We start from the raw sequence: 21,475 nt of genomic DNA, 5'->3' as shown, positions 1-21,475 counted from the left end.
TATATATATATATATATATATATATTTTTTTTTTTTTTTACAGGAGTTTAAGATTTATTAGACAAATTGTCTTAGGATCGAAACACACACATGATTCATGAGTATAAATAGTAAAGAAATCGACATAGTAATATACGTGGTTCTCCAAAGCTGGGTACGTCAACAGAATCGAGAGATCAGTCTTTTTATTGATGATCACAGTACATAGAGTTTTACAATAGAGCAATATTTATAGAGAAAATGACGGCCCAAGACGTGTTTTGATAATTAATACCCGCCAAGGACATGCTGAGAACATTTGTTAATACTGAAAATGTCATTGGCCGTCATTTTCCCATATTTATACCTCATTTATTTCTACCCAAATAACACCATACCATAACTCCTCTATTCGCTCCGTTCCATTCTGCTTCATTGCGTTTTGCTCCACTCGCTCCATTCCACTATGCTCGCAACTGGCCTTTATTCTTAAACTTCTCCGTACCTCTCATAATATGAGCCACAAATTCTAACAAATTGAGCCCATGAAAATGATAAAGGAATATGACAGACTAAATTCATGAGTCCCATAATAATATGTTGTGGTAAAGGACATATGACATCCGGTTTCCAAAGCAATGAATACAGTTGTTACTCCTTCCAAACGAGGGCTCTTCTGTGACTCTGTCTTCAAGCCACATTGCAAGCAAAAAATTTATTCCATTCCATACCTTCCAAAGGAGGTTTCTACTGTCATTTTTTTTTTGAAAAGCTAAAAGATTTTATTAATTTTTGAAGAGGAAGGGTTCTTCTGTCTTCAAACCACATTGCAAGCAAATCATTTATTCTAAGTAATTTGCTCTCTCTCTCTCTCTCTCTCTCTCTCTCTCCTTTCTGTCAAAAGAAAGTAGTAATTTGTTCTCTCTCTCGCACACACTCTGTCTCTTTTATTTACTTTACTACTTTTGCAAGTAAGGAATCACTTCTTTCCCTTCTCTTTTATATGTTCTCTTTTCCCATTCATCACAAGCTACACGACAAGACAACAAGTAAGGTACCACAATTTTTTCCAAGAGGAACATCTTTTTCTTTATAGAGTAATATTTCTCAATGATTAAGAATTACTACATTGTATTGGACATTTACTTTTGCATTTCCTTGCTCGGATGGAAGGCCGGGTGAGGTCACATTTTTTTCTTCTTACAACCCACGTGTCCGGATTATCTTACGCGCATCTCTGTCAAATTGTTTTTGGGGATTTTGGGCCACTATTAGAGTTTTGTTTTCCAAGTTGCTCCATCTAATCCGTTTGTTCTTACGAAGTATTTTCTTAATTCATACCAATCTATATGTACAAATCAATAGTCTATAACGACCACAAGTTCGAGTTTAATTTAAAACAATACCTGCCATATTGAAAAGTTGTAATTCAATCCATCTTCATGTGATCAAAGAATAAAAAGGAAAAGTTCCAACACATTCAATTGAACTACAAATGTGAAACCATAAAATTCAAGAGATTATATTTGGAGGAGGAGAAGAAGAAAAAGAAGGGAATTTTGTAGCCCTCCTTTTGTGGTGGTTCTAATCTATAGTTCAATCATAACTGGAATTAGAGAAATTCGTCCCATTTTGCTTTGAGTTAGAGACAACGTGCAATAAAATTGGGTAAAATATGTATTTGCCCCTTAAACTATCCAAATTTTATTTACTTTGTCTTTAAACTGCCAATTGCACACACTTGCCCCTTAAACTACCAATTGCATACTTACTAAGTCCAATTCAAGTTTTCCATCCATGAATCTAACGGAAAACCCATAGGTTGGACGGAAAAGTGCTAGTCTAAAATACCCCTCTTTTGGGCGCCGGAGACCACCTTGTCTTTTGAGTTTCTAGAGTGTGTGTGTGTTTAAGTTAACCATGTTCGAGATGCCCTAATTAACTGCATTGTTGTTTTGTTCTTTGTTTTTTTTTTTTAAAAATTTGTTTGACAGCCCCATTGGATTAATCCACTTTTAATTTGGTCGCATCAAAATGTTATCAGATTTTTTCATAATCGTTTCACTCTCTCTAGACATTTTACTCCAAGTCGCTCTTTACTTGTGATTATTATAATCTGAATGGCTAAGTTTACCTGAATTTGTAACAAGCTATAGGAAATACGATGTGGTTGTTTTTTTTAAATGATATTATTAAGCTATATTTAATGTTTTTAAAATGATATTATTAAGCTATATTTAATGTTTTTAAAATGATATTATTGAGCTATATTTAACGTTTTCAACTTTGCGAACAGTGTCGACGTTATGTGTTGAATTGCGAGGTGATTTGACCTTATGAGATTTGAAGAACTGAAAGATGGATATATATTACCTATAGTCCCAAATCTTGGATGAATTACGCATTAGACCCCATTAAGCTAAATAAAAGCATGTAAAAATAGAATATTATATTGTGTAACTTAATTTTTAGATTTAGAATATTATTTGAGGTGAAACAAAAATTTGTTTTGCTAACTAGTTTAGAGGAATCTTGTAAAGATTTGAAAATAGTCAAATAAACATTATTGGTCAGATTTCTCTCACTTAATTAACTTTTTGTTTCCCGTATGTTGTTATGATGAGGAAGACAAACGGTTAGGGTGAGATGGATCCGATTCCAACATGGGTGCAGAGACTCTGGGACACATGGGATCTTCGAGTACTGGTTCTACGTAGCTTTACTTTACAGGTCATTCTTTCCATATTTGGAGGTCGTAGAAAGCATATATCGTCACTTTGGATTAATAGTGTCCTAGTTTGGTCAGCCTACTTAATGGCCGATTGGGTGGCGACTGTTGCTCTCGTCAAGCTCTCGGACGCCCAAGGCAATCAGGAAAAAAGCAACGTATTATGGGCCATATGGGCACCGCTGCTTTTGCTACACCTTGGTAGCCCCGACAGCATAACTGCTTACTCTTTGGAAGATAATCAGTTATGGATGAGGCACCTGATGGGATTAGCGGTTCAAATTTTCGTTGCGATTTATGTCTTTCTAATGTCGTGGAAAAATTCATGGTTCTCGTTCATGTCAATTCCGGCGTTAGTAGCGGGAATTATAAAGTACGGGGAGAGAACTTGGGTTCTCAAGTCGGTGAGCGACGATAAATACATACATAGAATACCCTTCGGTAGTCTTAAAGATAAATATCCAACCGAGGGTCATGACTATGTGCGGGTTTTAGTTGTGGCTCATGAACATCTGAAGAACTTTATGGAGTATTTAGAGAGTGAGGGCTCACGTGGGGGGTACCACTGGGGTAATATGGAAACTAGTAATATTTTGCGGTATGCACTGGAGGTTCAAATGGGTCTCATGTCTGACTTGTTATATACAAAGGCCGCAGTAATATACAATAAGAGAGGTTTTGTTATGCGATGTATCAGCTTTGGACGTACGGTGAGTGTGTTAGTAGGATCAACCATTCAGATTGTAATTTTAAAGACCAGGGAAGAAGATGATGAAGAGAGTACTTGGCATGAGATTGATATTGCAATTACAGGGATATTAACAGTAGGAGCTCTAGCTTTGGAGATTTATGCAGCCATTGTAATATTATCCTCTAATTGGGGAATGCTTTGGCTAATTTCACAAGGCAAGAAGGAATGGGGACGTGGTTGAGTCAAGAGATTTCCATGCCTTTTCAACAAGAAGAAAAACTGGTCTTATATGATTGGGCAATTTGATTTACTTGGTTATTGTCTCAAAGTTGAAGAGCCAGCTCATGTTCAAAGTCGAAGTAGAACACTTATCAGGTGGGTTTTAGGGCGTAATTATGAGGAAATATGGAATAGATATCGACACAAGACCTCATGTTCTGTACATCCTCTGGTATACAATGCGATCTTAGAGTTTTTTCATGACTCGTCTCGGTTTCTAGTTTTTTCAAGAAAGTCCCTTTGACTTGGCCAATGTTTGGGCGGAAGCAAGCAATAACGAGTGGAATTCTTATGTCGGGCGAATTTGTTACATGCACATGGCAACAGAAATATGCTACTGTTTAGATGATCTCTCTGGATCCGACTCTTCGTTGTAGAAGCAAAACAGGGAAGTGTCAAAAGCTTTGTCAGATTACATGATGTATCTAGTTATAATGCACCCTAGCCTTCACTGTTGACCATTGTAATTTGATCACTTAGTGAATTGGAGAGGACCTCTGTGATCTGAAACGTTTTATAGGGGATGCACGTGACATAAACGCGGGTTGCCGTTATTTGCTGAGTAGAGACACCAGCTATCGATGGAAATTGCTTGTCGAATGTTTGGAGGGACTGGAAAAGCCGAAGAGATGGGAAATAATCAAACTAAAGTGGTTGACGACGCTACACGAAACAACTAGCGGTGCAGCCGGTTTCTGTCAGAAAAATAGCCACTTGCAGCAATTAAAATAAGGAGGCGAGCTTCTCACTTTAATTTGGTTCATTAATCCTTATGTAGATGAGGGTTAATAGATTCCCTTTTCAAATTTTCAGTACGTACACAAACTCTTCTTCCTTTTCTGCACGTAAAGTTGTGAACGTCTAACGTCAATGTCACATTACTCTGTCTTCTTTTAGAATTACTAGTAAAAGAAATAAATACCAAAGCAGCAAATGAAAAACACAATCTCCCATGATCACTGATATCCAAATCATTTGCACCAATACACTTGACAAGGAGCTTCATAGGCTTATCTACCCAAAAAAAATTTCATCTGCTTACAAGGTAGCTGAGGACTTCTCACTTAAAACCCGAAATGCCATCTCATTTACCACCAATTAGCATGTCTAGGAATGAAGGCTATAGAACTGGTTTATTATCTTGGAGATAAGCAGCGATCAATTTGCGAGTGTACTGAATATCCCCCAAGCAAATTTGATAGAGAGTTGAGCATCTCCCTGAAAATCAACGTAATTCCAAGCTGCTTCTTCCACCCAATGCCATTCTAGCTGCTTCAGCTTCATTAGCAAGGGAAATGGAATAACCATTGTGCGCTTTACGGAGTAACACCAAAGCCATTGTATTTGTATGAAGCAATAGCATATGTGCACAGCATTCGTAGGCATATCAATCTTATAATTAACCTCTTAGACCATCCACAGTGGAATAACTAAAAGTCAATAATCAAAAGTTGTCATCTTATCTTTTGGTTATGCATTTAAGGGGTTGCTAAAGCTAGTAATGTAGAGGTCCACAATGGTACAATCAAATTTGAATAATCAAAACTTGCCACATTGCATTTTCAATTTATAAAAATTTAAAAATTGTGAACATAGAAAACAATTTTTTAAAAATAGGTTTCAAACTAATAAAAACAGATTATTAGAAAAAGAGAAAATAGTTTTTTGAAAACTTTGATTTAAAAAAAAACAGTTTTCGCGAAAAAGTAATAAAAAAAAAAGTTTTTGAAAATTTTTTTTTTTTTGAAAAAAGAACAGTTTTTGAAAAAAAAAGTTTTAATAAAAAAACTATTTTTGCAAAAAATAATAATAAAAAAATAGTTTTCGCAAAAAAAAAGTTTTGAAAAAAAAACAGTTTTTTTTTAAAAGTATTTTTCTTTGAAATATGTTGAAAATGGAAGAGAGAGAATGTTTTTGTGTAATGATGGTGTACTTGATTGAGAAAATATGGGGACAACTAAATTTGATTATTGACAAAAAGTTGCTAGTTTTGATTATCCAAGAGCCAAAATTTGATGAGTTGTTAAGAGCTTGCTAAATCTGATTATTCCACTGTGTGCTCTTTTTTGAGCAAATGTTGCTAATCTTAGCAACATTTTAGTTTTGATTATACCACTGTGGATGTTCTTACTTTAGTTTTTGGACTTGTGCATAGAAAAAATATATTGCATATGAATCTAATTTTTGACCCCACTAACCAAAATATTTGGCTCCGCCCCTGCGTACCTTCCCTTAATTCTAGTGACATGCAACAAATGCTTCTCTTACTCTTTCAAATCTTACGTGTTATCCTACTCAAGTCTGTCTTTTCACGCAGGGAAATGTGACTATGCATATTTTGTTTGTTAATTAGAACAGAAAATATGACTATACATATAGTCCAGAAACTACAAAGAGGTTAAGCGGTCAAGTTTCAAAGACAAGGAGGCGATCCACACAAGCCTTAAATCACAATAGGTTAGAGCAAACTTTACTCAAAACATAACCATTAAATATTAGAGGTGGCAAATTGAACCCAGACCCATCAAGAAACTCAAATTCATCTATTAAAAAATAGACCCAACTCAACCCATTTATTAATTGGTTAGAATGGGTCCAAATTCATCTAACCCATTTATTATTGGGTCTTAATTGAGTTTCAATTGGGTCAACTTAAATGCCCAATAGGTCATGAACATTACCCAACAAAAAAATAGAACTACCACAGAAATTAAAAAAACAAAAGTAAACATGTTACGTGAAGCAAACCTTTTTCTTGGTCAAATTGAGAACTGGTGACTCGGTTCGAACAGTTTCATGTTACGAATTCCAGTTACAGTACAAGCCAAGTTGAGCCGAGTTTTGTAGTGAACTCATACACTAAATGAACCAAAAATTCAAACTCAAACTTTGTTTGTTTGTAAACGAGCCAAGTCCGGTTCGAGCTGAGCTTATACAAAACAAGCCGAGGATTTAGAGTGTTGAGTTCGACTCACTTACTGTACGAGCCTGGAACTTAAGTTTGAACTCAAAAATTTTGGGTCTTTGACAATAATAACCTTAAGCTCTGGCATTTCTCTCTCCTCATTAAATTCCAATCTCTCACTCCACTTTCAGCTCCATCGAGAAATCATCCGCATCGCCGAATTGAAGACTTTTTTTCTTGGCCCATATCTCCTTGTCTATTCGGTACTGCACCGGCACTACCGCCGTGACCACCTCCACTGCACCTAGATCTTCACGGCCAACCCTTCCAACGTCAAGCACATTCTCAAGTCCCACTGCGAATTTTGTGATCGCCGGAAAAAAAAAACTGCGAATTCTGTGAAAGCTGCCGGAAAATGCACTGTGAATTTTGGGAAAATCGCTGGAAAAGCACTGCGAATTTGTAGTCGCTGGAGCCGAGCTTAATTATACAAGACTTTTTAATTGTAATTGGGTTAATGGGCGGGTTGGGTCTGATTTTAAATAAATGGGTTGGGTTAGGTATGGGTAATCGGATTTCTAATTAATTGGGTCTAAATGAGTCAATGACCTATTAATGACCCAACCCACTCATAACTTATCCAATTTGACCTAAACCCGCCCATTTGACACCCCTACTAAATATGCAAGTAAAAAATACGTACCAATTTTGCCACCGAAGCTTGTAGTAGTGTCTCAAAATTCTTCATGCAAATATTTGGCTGGAGCTTTGTTATTGGTTCCAAATGCTCCCAACGTCCCTCATACCTTGATGATGTTTTCTCTGATGAAGGAGAAAAAGTCATACTGACCAAATGCATTACCTCATAACATATTTAATTTAGAGAAAGTCTACAATACACACCCCCTTAAAAAGGTGTACCATATACATTTATTTTGTGATTCATTCATAACATTTTAGAGTATTTCGTAACTTTTGTTCTAGAATTCATAACTTTTCAGCAGTACGATTCGTAACATTTTCATTATGATTCATAACATTTTGGTGTATCTCGTAACCTTTACATGATTCGTAACTTTTTAACAATACGATTCGTAACATTTTATCTATAACTTTTTAACATTTTGGTATGTTTTTTGTTCAAAGCAAGTAAATGGGGAAAAAAGTTCCATGTTATTATCGTCACTGCACCAAAGCAGTTAATTTAGACAAAAAAACATAATTAAGAACAAAATAAAGCCAGCTTTATGTGCCTAACACATTTTGATGCAATTTTGTTTCCATTATCTTTCATCTAAGGGTACTAAACATCAACTGGGCTGTTGACAAGTTTAAGATTTCCCAATATGCTTTTTCTTTTTTCTCTACTTCTTGCAATCTCTGAATTAGTTCAGTAGGCAAAGACCAAGAAATTGATAAAAGACGAGATAAATAATACAAGGTCTGACGTGGTAATTCAATTTTAGAATACATCCGGGAAATAATAGTATAAATTAACTTTGCTCCAACATGTGTTTTGTGCCTGTCATTTTCCAGAAGAACAACTAATCATATCATTTACAATGTCTTCCCAAGCTACTGCTTTGTTACATCAAACACGAAGGTTCAGACTTCAGAACGTTGCTTCTTTTAGGAGGCGCGAGAGTGGGCGTTGCATCTTTTTGCATTTTGGTGTCTTTTGGAAAAGATTCAAAACGGATGATTGTGGTAATAATACGGGTGGGTTTGATATTTCAAGTGTTAGTGAAGAACAAGATGTAATAGCAGTTATTACTTGGATTATCTCCCCTACTGGCAGTTATTCATCTAAGCACACTTGAGAAGCTCTGAGAAATAGGAGACCCAAAGTGTGTTGGTCTTCACTTGTTTGGTTCTCAAAAAACGTCTCCAAGTGGGCATTTATTTTGTGGATTGCTTGCTTAAGGAAGCTTGCCACTAAAGATAGACTTAGAAGGTGGGGATGGCCTATTGACCCCCTCTGTAGTCTTTGTTCTCAGCATGATGAATCAGCCAATCATCTATTCTTTCAATGTAATTTCTCCAGACAGGTTTGGCGTTCAATTCTAAGCCGATTTGAAGTTCACAGAAGGCAAGGAAATTGGGATGACGAACTTATATGGGCTATGGGTTACTGTAAAGATAATTCCTTTCGAGCACTCCTCTTCAAGCTGTCTTTAGCTGCAGGGGTGTTATATTTGGCTTGAGAGAAACTCTAGGGTGTTTGGGGGAAGGCCAATGAATTCCAATGTGATTTTTGCTCGCATAGAAGACAATTTGAGACTTCGAGTCAGCTCTTGGAAACATATTCCTAATTCAATGGAAAACCAAAGATTTTGTCATCTTTGGAATATCTCTCCTCGAATTCTGGGTATTACCACTTGTTAAGAGTGGTTTGATTCTTTTGTAGTTTGTAACAGGTTTTTCTTTGTACAGTTTTTTTCCTGTGTAGTGGGGTTATTCCCGTGGTTTTTGGTTGGTTGGTTATAAAATGCATCATTTACCCAAAAAAAGAAGAAGATGTAATAGCTTCTTTACAAAACTCTCACATTCCTAGCCTATCATATTCCTAACCATCAGAGAGGCGGAAAAGGAAAATACGTACGTGTGAAACATGTTAGGATAATTTTCAATGCCGAAAGAAGCAATTCATCAAACATCTTAAGTGCAATAATTTTTTACTACAACATCCGTTTGGGAATGCTTACCATGTGGAATCAGACAACTCGTACTATGGGCGGGAGGCGATGGGAAACGCAGGCCTTACTGGCCGTCGCGAGGGGGTCATGGAGAAGCCAGTGTAATTGATAGGAGTTGGTGAGGGAACGTAGCTTTTAATTATGCAAAAAGCCAGTGCTCAAACTTTTTGCACAATATAGATTGCACTCTGCTTACAACTCCCTCTCTCTCTAGAAAAAAGACTCTCTCTCTCTAGAAACTTTCAACAGATAGGTTTTCTGGGGGGAGGCCCTGCCTCCGCCGCCTCTCCCCCTCCCTCTTTCCCCCCTCCTTCTCCTCCCCTCCCTCTACCCTTTTCTTCGGTTCTCTCCCTTCTATCCCACTGTTTCGGTTTTTGGCTTCATCTCACCCTCAGTCAGGATGGAATGTTGTGTGGCTTTGCCCCCGTGTTTCCTCTGATCTGGTTCGGCGAGGAAGCTCCGGTGATAGGCGGCTGTTGGTGGCGATTTCCGGGGTTTTTGGGTATGAATAATGGGGGTTGGAGTGTTTTGGGGTTTTTTGGTTTTCTGTCTGTTTTTTTTTAATTTGCTTTCTACCGGCTGACTTGGGTTTCCCCCAAATCAGTCCGGTTTGGTACCAGTTTGGCTTCCCCAAATCTGGTGCGGAAGAGGAGGTGGGCAAATAATCCGGCGCCTTTTGAGGATCGTCCGAAATTGGGGTTGTTTGTGGTTGTTGGTGGGTTGAGGTTCATCCGGCTGACTTCTGCTCCGGTGAACGACTCTTGCCGTCCAGATTTCATATGCGCTTCTCGGGTTTGAGTTGGGATCCGGTCCGTTTGGGATTCTCTACTATCTAGGCCTTGATTGGTTCTCATTTGGCGATTTCGCCGGTCTTGCTTCTGCAGAGGGTGCCTGTGTCGAAGTCTGGATAGTTTTGACTCATTCTTGTATTTTTTGATGAAATCTGTATTGCCTTCGGGCTTTGTTATGAAATGAATTGAATGTGTTCAAAAAAAAAAAAAAAAAAAAAACTTTTTGCACAATTAAAAGCAACCAGCCAAACCAAAAATAAAATAATCTCTCCTTCCTATCATATCCTCCTATTATCCACAATTCTTATTTAATCCTCCAAATTTAATTCGGCTAGCAAACAGGCTCTATATTGCTTGGGTAGCATAATGTGGAGATCAACCTACACAAGTGAAGAAGTTATTGTATAAATTTAGACTTGCGATCGGTTGCCCGTGCAATTTTGAGCAAACACGAAATTTTGAGGACAAATATGAATTAATAGGTCCGTCATAATACAAAAGCAATTTTTGATGAGATATGAATCAATTGGTCCATCGTACACACACCTCAACACCGTTCACTAGCGGGGGTGTTGTACAATTGTAGTAACGAAACAATAATGAGATTCAAAAAAAAAAAAAAGAATTATGCAATATTGCAGGAAAGCACACGAAGCTTAGACCTCTGCAATTTTTTATGGACCCATGGTATTTTAGTTCGCATTCAACTTCTCGACAGTTGGGCATTTTTAGCACAAATTGGATATGTTAATATATAAGCTAAATTTAGAAAATCGTAAAGTGTTACCTTCTAGCCATGCAAGAGTGGACCTTCAAAATTTTAATTCATTATTTTAATTTTTTTTTAACTAATTACACTTTTAACTAGCCCATTATACTTCACATGAGTTTATAATTGCCTAACTACCCCTTAACTAAGTGAAATGAACTCTAAATTTAGCCATGTGGACACTTTCACACGTAAAATGTTGTGTTCCTCGCAGTGGATGCTCTAATATACATAGCACCATTTATCTCTTCAAGCATGCATCGCTAGCTACACGACAAGGTCCCCCATTTTTCAAGAGAAATACTTTTTAATTATAACCAAATTTATATATATATATATATATATATATATATATTTTTGCACATATTCTTTTTTGTATTTCCTGGTTTCATTCCAACAAGGGGGACTCCGGAGGCGAAGCCAACTTTCAGTCCGATTGATCATGACGAGCAAGGGAAATTGATTAGTGCCATTAGATGTGCCCCTGAGAAAAGGAAAAGACTACAATACACACCTTTTATTTGGGTGTGTATCATATGTACCCCAAAAATGTTATAAATTATAAAGAAAATATTACGAATCGTATTGTTAAAAAGTTACAAATCGTATAAAGGCTATGAGATACACCAAAATGTTATGAATCATAATGAAAATGTTACGAATCGTACTTCTGAAAAGTTATGAATTCTAGAACAAAAGGTACGAAACATTTCTAAAATGTTATGAATGAACCATAAAATAAGTGCATATGGTACATCCTTTTAAGAGTATGTATTGTAAACTTTCCCCTGAGATTAATGTTATTGCAGCTATGGTATCTTTTTCGATAAATGCGGATGTGCTATCTTGTAGCCATTCTCGGTCCTTTTGTCTTCAAACCATATTGCAAGCAAATAATTCATTTTCTATTCTAACAAAGTAGCCGGTTAGAAGTAAGCAATTTGTTCTCTCTATCATATTCTTTAACATTATTCCAAGCAAAACAATATTCCTTTTCTCCCTTTCCCTTTTTGTTTCTTTTTCTTTAGTATTTTTTTACCCTATAAATATGAGGACAAAAGCAGGGGTCGTAGTACGTTGCAACATACATAGCACCATATATCTCTTCTCGTTTCCAAGGCATCACAAGCTACACAACAAGTAAGCTCGCACATTCTTCCAAGATTAGAGAAATACTTATCACTCATCAGATAGCAAGAGTATTAGTTTTATGATTTTTGTTTTGGACACATTTGCTTTCGTAGTTAATTCCTTGCTTCCAAATTTCTATTTAATTCCTTGTTGTGTGAGATATCTTATGTATTAAGTACTCCTCATATATATGTTTTCGTGTGGAATACAACAAATTCGATCGGTAAATACTCATCATACGTGCATTTTTTTAACTGTATGTGATATCTGTTTTGTTATATATGGATTCATATGGGTTCAACCCAAATTATTAGTTTTTTTTTTTAAAATAACTTAATATCGTGGAGTTATTTTCTTGTTATGTTTTCAGAAGTGACTTGGATTGGTGTTTGCTTTCATTGATTGCTTTGTTTGAAGATAATATCGTCCTTCTCATACCAGATGTCTTCAGTTACTGGAAAAACTGCATTGATGGTCGAATTTGGTTCAATTTTGTTCTTTGTATTTATTTATTTTTTTAACATAGAAAATCCTACACTAACCTAGTTCTAACGGGGTATGGGGGCGGCGTTGGCGGGGGTCGAACTCATCACCTCATAGATGGATCGGAGGAGCTCAAGGGGAGCAAGCTCAAATAAACTTATTTTCGCAACTTTAGGAGCATTCTTTCCGACGCTACTTGTTCAATTGTGGGGTCAATTTAAGCTACCGGTATTTAAGAAATAACGATGAATATAGCGTATATTTATAAGTTTGAGAAATTGCTTATATGACCCATTACATTAAATAAAAATGTGCAAAATGGAATATTGGGCTAGACTAGATAATTACGTACTTTTTATTTTGGTTCGATGGTCAGGAGTGTCCGGGCCAGCGTATGCGCACCTCGATTAATCCCCTCCCCCGGTTCAATCAAAGGCAGGCCTTCCATGCGAGACTAAAGAATTCACAAGAATAGTCTTTGTGGCTGTTAATTACATTCTTTTTGTATTGTTTGAATTGAAACCAGTATATGATACCGCCGTGCATTGCTACTTAAGAACTTAGGCTTCAGTATTTTGGACTATGTTGTTATGCTCCTGACAAGTTATTAGCCCACTAAAGAGTCGGTCCTAATTATCGTTACATAGTTGTGAAATAGAAAATATAACTCGAATTCATGCTTCAATTCTTAGAGATAGGAGTTTTTTTTTTTTTTTTTTTGCTCGGCAAACGAAATTTATTAAAAACTCGAAGGGGTACATCGAGGGGAGAAAACAAAGACAAACAAACAACGCAAGACCATCCAACAGAAAGTTGGACAGTTACAAAGCCTAAAGAAAAGAACTACAATTTGAGCTTTCGGATACCATCCAAAAACAGCCTAAAGTCCTCCACCGAGTAAAACTTAATCTCTAACTTGGGCTTCATCCACATTGCTACTCTGGTTTTAACAATCTCCCCCACCTCCTCGACACTAGTTGTAGCGTTGTTGAACACGTAGTCATTCCGAACTAACCACAAGGACCAGAGTGTAGCATAAAAAGAAGCTTCCCATAACTTTTTCTCCACATTTCCAAACCTGCTGTCGAACCACCATAAAGTTAGGTCTGCCAAGGATGAAGGGCATACCCACACAACATGCCACCAGTCGAGAATCAATGACCAAATACTCCAAGAAAACTGACAGTGTAGAAACAAATGATTGGGGGTTTCTAATTGCAAGGAACACAGAGGGCATGATAACGGCTGATCCTCCTGGATCAAATTCCTTCTTAATAACGTTGATCTAGTGGCTACCTTTTCTTGAACTGCCAACCACGAGAAGATTTCCACCTTAGGAGGGCAAAGATTCTTCCAAATAGAGCCCAAAACTTGGTTCTTGGATTGACCGATTTGCTCCCATTGGTTATACGCTGATTTAACTGAGAATTGTTTGTCAGAAGACCACTTCCACTGCAACACATCCTCCTTAGATAGGTCTAGAGTAACCTGTTGCAGCCTCTGAAGCAATTCGTCCAGAAGTTGGTTCTCCCGTACCCGCAGGGTCTTCCTAAATTGTAGATTCCAAAGCTCATCCCCAGAACCCCCCTTCACTGTGCTAATCGTGTCTTCCTTTTGAGAAGAAATTAGAAAGAGTCTCGGAAAAGCCTCTTTGAGAGTACCATCCCCCAACCATATATTGTTCCAAAAAGAAGTTTTGTGCCCGGAATTGACTTGAATTCTGAAGCCCTCATTGATAATAGAACCCAAATTGGAAAGAGGATCCCCTAAGGAGCAAATGTCCCTCCAAATGATGGTAACATTACCTGCTCTTGGCAAGTATGGTAGCCAAGCCTCTTGCGACAAGTTATACTTGCCTCTAATAACCTTGACCCAAAGAGAGTCTTTATCCTTATTAAATCTCCACCACCACTTGGATAGAAGAGCAAGGTTTTGTTGCATCATTCTCCTCACTCCCAGCCCACCAAACTCCTTCTTTGTTGCAATTGTTTCCCACTTGACTAAATGCAATTTTTTCTTTTCCGAAGTATCGCCCCAAAAAAATTGTCTCTGAAGTTTCTCCATAGCCTTTGCCACGGCCAACGGCATCTTGAAAATAGACATGAAATAGGTGGGGAGATGACTAAAAGAAGAATTAATCAAAGTAAGTCTACCACCAGAAGAGTTAATTCTCCTCCTCCACACATTAAGCCTTTTCTCCATCTTTTCCAAGACTGGATCCCACGTCTTGATCCTTCTAGGATTGGCTCCCAAAGGCAATCCTAGGTATTTGATCGGCAAAGATTCAGTTTTGCACCCCATAACCTGAGCAAGAGATATCACAGCCTGATGTGGAACATTGACTCCACATAACGAACTCTTGGAAAAATTAATTTTCAATCCTGACATTAGTTGAAAACATCTGAGAATCCTTTTAATATTTGCCATCTCCTCTCTATCATTATTACAAAAGAGGATAGTATCATCAGCAAACTGGAGGTGAGATACAGTAACCCCATTAGTACCAACCTTAACTCCTTTAATTATATTTAGCTCCCTTGCTCTTTCCAACATAATGTTAAGAGCTTCAACAACGATGTTAAAGAGGAAAGGGGATAAAGGGTCCCCTTGTCTGAGGCCTTTCTGAGATTGAAACTCTTTAGAAGCAGAGCCATTGACCAATATCGACATGGAAATAGAAGAGCAACACTCCTTAATCCATTTACACCATTTCGCCCCAAAACCCATTTTAGCAAGTAAATCCAGCAAAAAACCCCAGTTAACACAATCATAAGCTCTTTCAAAATCAATTTTAAGAATAAGACCCCCTTGATTACTCTTTTTCCAACTGTGAATGACCTCATTAGCTATCAAAACCCCATCCAATATTTGTTTGCCTCCAATAAAGGCAGCTTGAGACTCACCAATGACTGAAGGAAAGTGGATTTTGATTCTATTCACCAAGACTTTAGAAAGCAGTTTATAAACCCAACCCACCATACTAATAGGTCTATATTCTCTAAAAGATAACGGGCAGTTCACCTTAGGAATTAAAGATACAAAGGTTGAATTAATACCTTTAGTAAGCTTTCCATTGGCATGAAACTCTGAGAAGAAGCAGAGAATCGTACTTTTCATGAATTCCCAGCCCTTCTTAACGAAGGAGAAATTAAAGCCGTCGGGGCCCGGCGCCTTGAGATTGTCGCAATCCTTCAACGCTGCCACAATCTCCCTCTCATCGAACTGTTTCTCAAGAAGGAGGGAGATATCCGGATTCAATTTTCTGAGAAATAAACCCCCCAAACCAGGTCTAGAAAATCTCTCCTCCAAAAAATTATTACTGAAATGCTCGACAGCCGCATCCTTGATTTCAGTTGGATCTTCCACAACTCTACCGCCTGCATTGATAGAACCCACCATGTTCCTCCTGTACCTATTATTAGCCAAGGCTTGGAAAAATCTTGTGTTCTTATCACCCAGCTTCAACCAATTCCCTCTGGACTTCTGTCTCCATAACGACTCAGTTAAACGGGAAAGCCTCCAAAACTCAGTTTTCGCTCTACACTTTGCTGCTTTCTCATCTGAAGATAGCTGCCTATCTTCGGCCAGTAAATCAAACTGGTGGAGTTCAGCTTCAATTGCAAGTAAGGCTGAATTTACATTCCCAAATTCTTCTTTATTCCACATTTTCAGCTTAGCTTTAACGGCCTTCAGTTTCTGCAATAAAATGAAACCTGCCCAACCATTTACCTGATTATTCTCCCATGTTTCTTTGGCTATCTTCATGCAGTTCGGATGAGATAACCAAATGTCCATAAATTTAAACGGCCTGGGGCCCCAATCCCTACTATCGTCCATAATCACAACTGGACAATGGTCAGATATTGGTCGTTCTAGCCCCCACTGGTGAACCTTAAACTCGTTAAGCCATTGATGAGATAACAGAAATCTATCCAAACGGCTAAGGATAGCTTGGTCTTGGTAGTTCGTCCAAGTGTATTTTCTGCCAATCATTGGAAGATCCACCAATTCCATATTGTTGCAGAAGTCCACGAAATCCCTCATTCCCCTTTCCATTCTCAGGCATCCCACCCTTTCACAGGGAGCTTTAATTTCATTAAAATCCCCCCCACACACCATGGTACCTGAGAGTTCCTCTTTAGGCCTAGCAGCTCTTCCCATAACACTCTCCTACCAACCACATCATTAGGAGCATAAACATTAACAAAGATGCACGGGAAGACCTCGTTCACGACCCCTTGCACCAAAATGAAATATCTATGAGAGATGACAGAATCTGCTATAAAAAATTCTTTATTCCAAATGGTTAACAAACCCCCTGATGCCCCAACAGCACTTGAGCTAGCAAAATCCAGATCCGCATTACCCCAAACCCTCTGAATCACGGTTCTATCCACCTGCTCTAACTTTGTCTCCTGAACACACACCATACTAGGCTTCCTCTTTTTAATGAGCTTGGACAAAAATCTTTTCTTTACTGAGCTGCCCAAACCCCTTATATTCCAGGTAAGAATTTGCATTAAGACTGACCTACCCAACAAAAACTCCACAGAGAAAGAGAGAAAATTAACCCTTAGCCTCTCTCTCAAGCATGAGAGAGTACTCCTGGGCTTCCATCTCTATCATTTTATTCAGAATCACTTCATCTTGAGGTAAGAAATTAACATCTAACTGACCTCCAATCGCCATAGTCGCTCGAACCTCTCTGTAAATTTCAGAGTCACTTTGAATTGTATCCTCCGATGATGATGAGAAGCTCTCCTCGTGGTTAAGCGATCGGTCCACCTCCTCTCGTAGAATCAGCAAATTGGACATCTGCCTTCTTCTCCTTCTCCTACAGTCAGCTTTATTGAGGTCTACCAACAGATTAATACTAGGAATCTGCGATAACCTCACCATCGGGGTATTGTCTCCTTGCACTGAGTTCCCATCACCACCCAATTGAGCAAGAATAGGGGAAATAAGAGACTCAGAAACATGGGATTCATGGGCCTCTACCCCCTCCTCCTGACTAAGCTTAGTAGACGGCTCAATAGGCCCAACCCCCTTAACCAGATTTTGCTCTCCCTTTTCATCTGCTACCTGGGCCATAGAGTGGGCTAAAAGGCCCATGCCCACATCTACCTCAACAGGGCCCACTGAATCCTCCACTTGGGATTCAAAATCCACCGACATAGCTTGCGTCCTTGACTTCTCAAGCATTAAATGCTTGCCTGCAAATACAGACTTGGAGCCCCCGAACCCATGCTCTTTATCCTGCCCATGCAGACTGTCCCCGCCACCAACGCCCTCTTTTCTATTGGCTGTGACTACTTTACACCTTTCCACGTCATCGTCTTCATCCTTTCCTACGTTTGAACCAGACTCCATGGAAGCTTCCCTCCGAGGTTTTTCTTGATAGTGATTCACCCTAGAAGCAAAAACTTCCACTTCGTCTGGATTAACAAATGTGGAATCCTCTGAAACTTCCACATCATAAATTCTCCCCTCAGCCTCCAGTTGAATCCATCTGTGAATGGGATGATTTTCTTTTGTAGCAATCAGCACTCTACCTTTTGCAAAAGATAAGTCTTTCAGAGTAGCCTCATCCATCTTGATAAAGAACCCCCAAATCTCTCCTATTTGCTTAAACGTCTCAGCATTCCACCCGTTAAGGGGAACTCCTCTGCAGTTCAACCAAACAAACCGTTCAAGGCTCGCCGGCTCACCGCTCCACGGTGTCACGGATTCGAACCATAGCTTCATCCACGGTTGCAGAATGAGGGCATCCCTGCACTCTTGGTTATGGAATGTTATCAACACCGACCTCCCTCCTAATGATCTGAACTGAGCAACTTTATCAGTTTCCAAGCTAAAGTTAACTTTTAGAGTCATCATAGAAACAACTCTATGCATGACTGCTACCGCACTCCTAATCAGCCACCCATTGCCACCAGGGTTTAGTTGCAGTTTGATACTCTGTTCCTCCACCTGTTTAGAGGATTCCCCTTTCAGAACTTGAGCAAAGGAACACCCATGATTCCGCTTAGCCCCAAAAATATCTGGACTGCCTTTCTCCACCAGCTCCCCTGTTCTAAACTTGTTACGTAAAATCCCCTTATCCGAGGCCATCTGCTCCTTCCCACCCTGAAATCTTGGCATCTGCACGTTGGGTTTGACATCATAATAACCAAAACATGCCTCTTTAACAAACAATCTGTCATTATCCACCCATACTCCGTTCATCCGAGAGACTGCCACATTAGCAGACACATGACAGTCATACCTAACAAATCCAAATTTATGACCCGTGCGTTTGCTCCTTTTTCTTGGAATAAAGGCATCCTTAACCACACCAAACTTATTGAAAGTTCTCTGCAACCAAACCTGATCTTTGTGATCAGGGATGTTATCCACAAACAAGGTGACAATGTCATTGTCTCCTATCTTTGCAGTAGACGCCTTCCTACGATTTCGGATAACCGGAATCCACCCACCATCTGTGTCTCCGTTCTTCCAGATAACATTTTTTGACCCTCTCTCACCCTCTCTCTCTCTAACTCTCTCCATAACCAACAGTTCTTAGAGATAGGAGTTGGACGTAATATATAGATCGAGCACCATGTATTATATGTTCTCTTTTCCAATTCATCACAAGCTACACCACAAGCAAGGTACCACATTTTTCCCAAGAGGAATATCTTTTTATTTTATTTTATTTTATAAAGAGTAATATTTCTTAACGATTAAGAATTACTACATTGTTTTGGACATTTACCTTTGCATTTCCTTGCTTCAAAATTTCAATTTATTCGTCCCCAGCATCCGCTCAATGTATTAATAGGACTTTTTGAGTCGAATACAACAAATTCATTTAGTACTCAACATTTATGATTTTAATTGTACGTGATATGTTGCATTTTATGTGCTATTTTTTCACTTAGGCCGGGTGAGGTCACATTTTTTTTTTATAACTTAAGTGTCTGGGCCAACTTACGCGTATCTCTGTCAGATTGGTTTTGGGCCATGGTTGTAAGTATTACACAATAACAACACCTATATGTTCCCAAATCCATTCAACTAATAAATGGCCTTAACTTCTAAAGATTTCTCTCTCAGCTCCAGACTCAAAACACAACTTTTGTTTGCTTTGAAAAACCCTAAACTGTAACTGGGAAATAATATATAGTATCGATTTTGTTTAAGTATTTAAATTAGTAGCGTAAACAAATGAATACAAGTGTGTTGGAGCCTTAGTTTGTTCTCTCTTTTGGACCAATTTAATTTTTCATTGGATGCCTTTTCCTTTTCTTTTTTTCTTTTCTTTTGTTTTCTCCCTTGGCCTCATACTACGCTTCAATCTTTGTGGCTAGTATTTGGTCCTCCCCTCGACGTATCATTTGTCGAGTTTTAATATAATCTTGTTGCCGATAAACATAAAAACATGTAATATGCATGTCAAACCGGGCCGAGCTAAATATAAGATTAGTTCTCAAGTTCATCATATTTATGGAAAGGGCTTAAAATCTCAACCATTTGAGCCCACATTTGCTCTTTGTTTTTAATGTTAAAAAGTGGTTATTTCTCACATATGTGTCAGCTCCAAATATTTAATTGTGTAGTCGGCTACACATATGTGAGAAAGGAGTGGTCGGTAGGAGTATACGTGGACGTTTTGAATTGCACCTATAATGCACCATTTGAGCCCACTTTTTTTTTTTGATCGATTGACCTCTCAAGGCACAAACTTATTATCGATTAGTGTCCCAGCTTAACTTCTGTTTTAGGTACTTGTTTGTTATATTTTTGTTCTCTTTTTTGTTAGGGATGCTCCTAATTAACTGCATTATTGTTTGTTTTTCTAATTTATTTGACAGCCCCATTGGATTAATCCACTATTAATTTGGTTGCAGTGAAGTGTTATCAGGTTTTTTTCATAATCCTTTTACTTTCTCTAGACATTTTACTCCCAATCTCTCTTTAATTGCTGTGTTTATTATCCGAATTTTCTAGTTTACTTGAATTTGTAACAAGCTATAGGAAATACGAAGCGGTTATTTAAAAAAAAAAAATATTATGGAGCTATATTTAATGTTTCCAAAAGGGGAAGTAGGGGTTGGATTAATTTCATTGATTGTTTTCTCCGCAAAATATATAGTAGTCATTTTCACACGCCACGTGTCTTCAATTTTGTTTATTTCTGAACAATGCGGCACACACCTTTACCACGAGTAATTAGTTTTTAATTTGGTATAATAAAATATTTTTTCAACTTTGCCAACAGTGTCAACGTTATGTGTTGAATTACGAGGTCGCTTGACCTTATGAGATTTTAAGAACTAAAAGATGGCTATTACCTATAGTCCCAAATATTGGATGAATAGCGCATTAGACCCCATTAAGCAAAATATAGGGTCCTGTAAAAATAGGATATTGTGTAAGTTTTAGAGGTGAAGCAAAAAAATATTTTGATAACTAATTCAAAGTGAATCTTGCAAGGATTTGAAAATAATCAAATAAACATTGATCCGATCCCAATATGAGTGCGGAGACTCTGGAACCTTCGCATACTTGTTCTACTCAGTCTCACTTTACAAGTCATCCTTTCCATATATGTAGGTCGTAGATGGTATATCTTGTCACGATGGATTAATATTGTCCTAGTTTGGTCGGGCTACTTACTGGTCGATTGGGTGGCGAATGTTGCTCTCGACGGGCTCCTAGACACCCAAGGTGACCATAACACTAGCAACGTATTATGGGCCATATGGGCACCGTTGCTTTTGCTATACTTTGGCAGCCTCGACAACATAATTGCTTACTCTTTGAAAAATAATTAGTTATGGATGAGACACCTTATGGGATTAGCGGTTCAACTTTTGGTGGTGATTTATGTTGTTCTCATGCCGTGAAAAAATTCATGGTTCTCGTTAATGTTGCTTCCGGCGTTAGTAGCGGGAGTTATCAAGAACGTGGGTTCTCAAATCGGTAAGCGACGATAAACACTTACATAGAATACCCTTGGGTGATCTTAGAGATAAATA

General features: G+C 38.2%; 1 protein-coding gene across 1 annotated transcript; it reads left to right on the top strand.

Annotated features, from left to right (window-relative positions):
• Positions 1 to 2,625: 2,625 nt before the first annotated feature.
• Positions 2,626 to 4,357, top strand: LOC131318235 (uncharacterized). The gene is made up of 3 exons (XM_058348049.1): positions 2,626 to 3,613; positions 3,728 to 3,849; positions 4,244 to 4,357. Exons 1-3 carry the CDS (start codon positions 2,626 to 2,628, stop codon positions 4,355 to 4,357), a joined length of 1,224 nt encoding a protein of 407 aa, XP_058204032.1.
• Positions 4,358 to 21,475: the final 17,118 nt, after the last annotated feature.

This window comes from Rhododendron vialii, chromosome 1a (assembly GCF_030253575.1).
Source record: "Rhododendron vialii isolate Sample 1 chromosome 1a, ASM3025357v1".
NCBI lineage: Eukaryota > Viridiplantae > Streptophyta > Magnoliopsida > Ericales > Ericaceae > Rhododendron > Rhododendron vialii.
The sequence above is the reverse complement of the archived record's forward strand: the minus strand, read 5'-3'. Positions and strand labels throughout refer to the sequence as shown.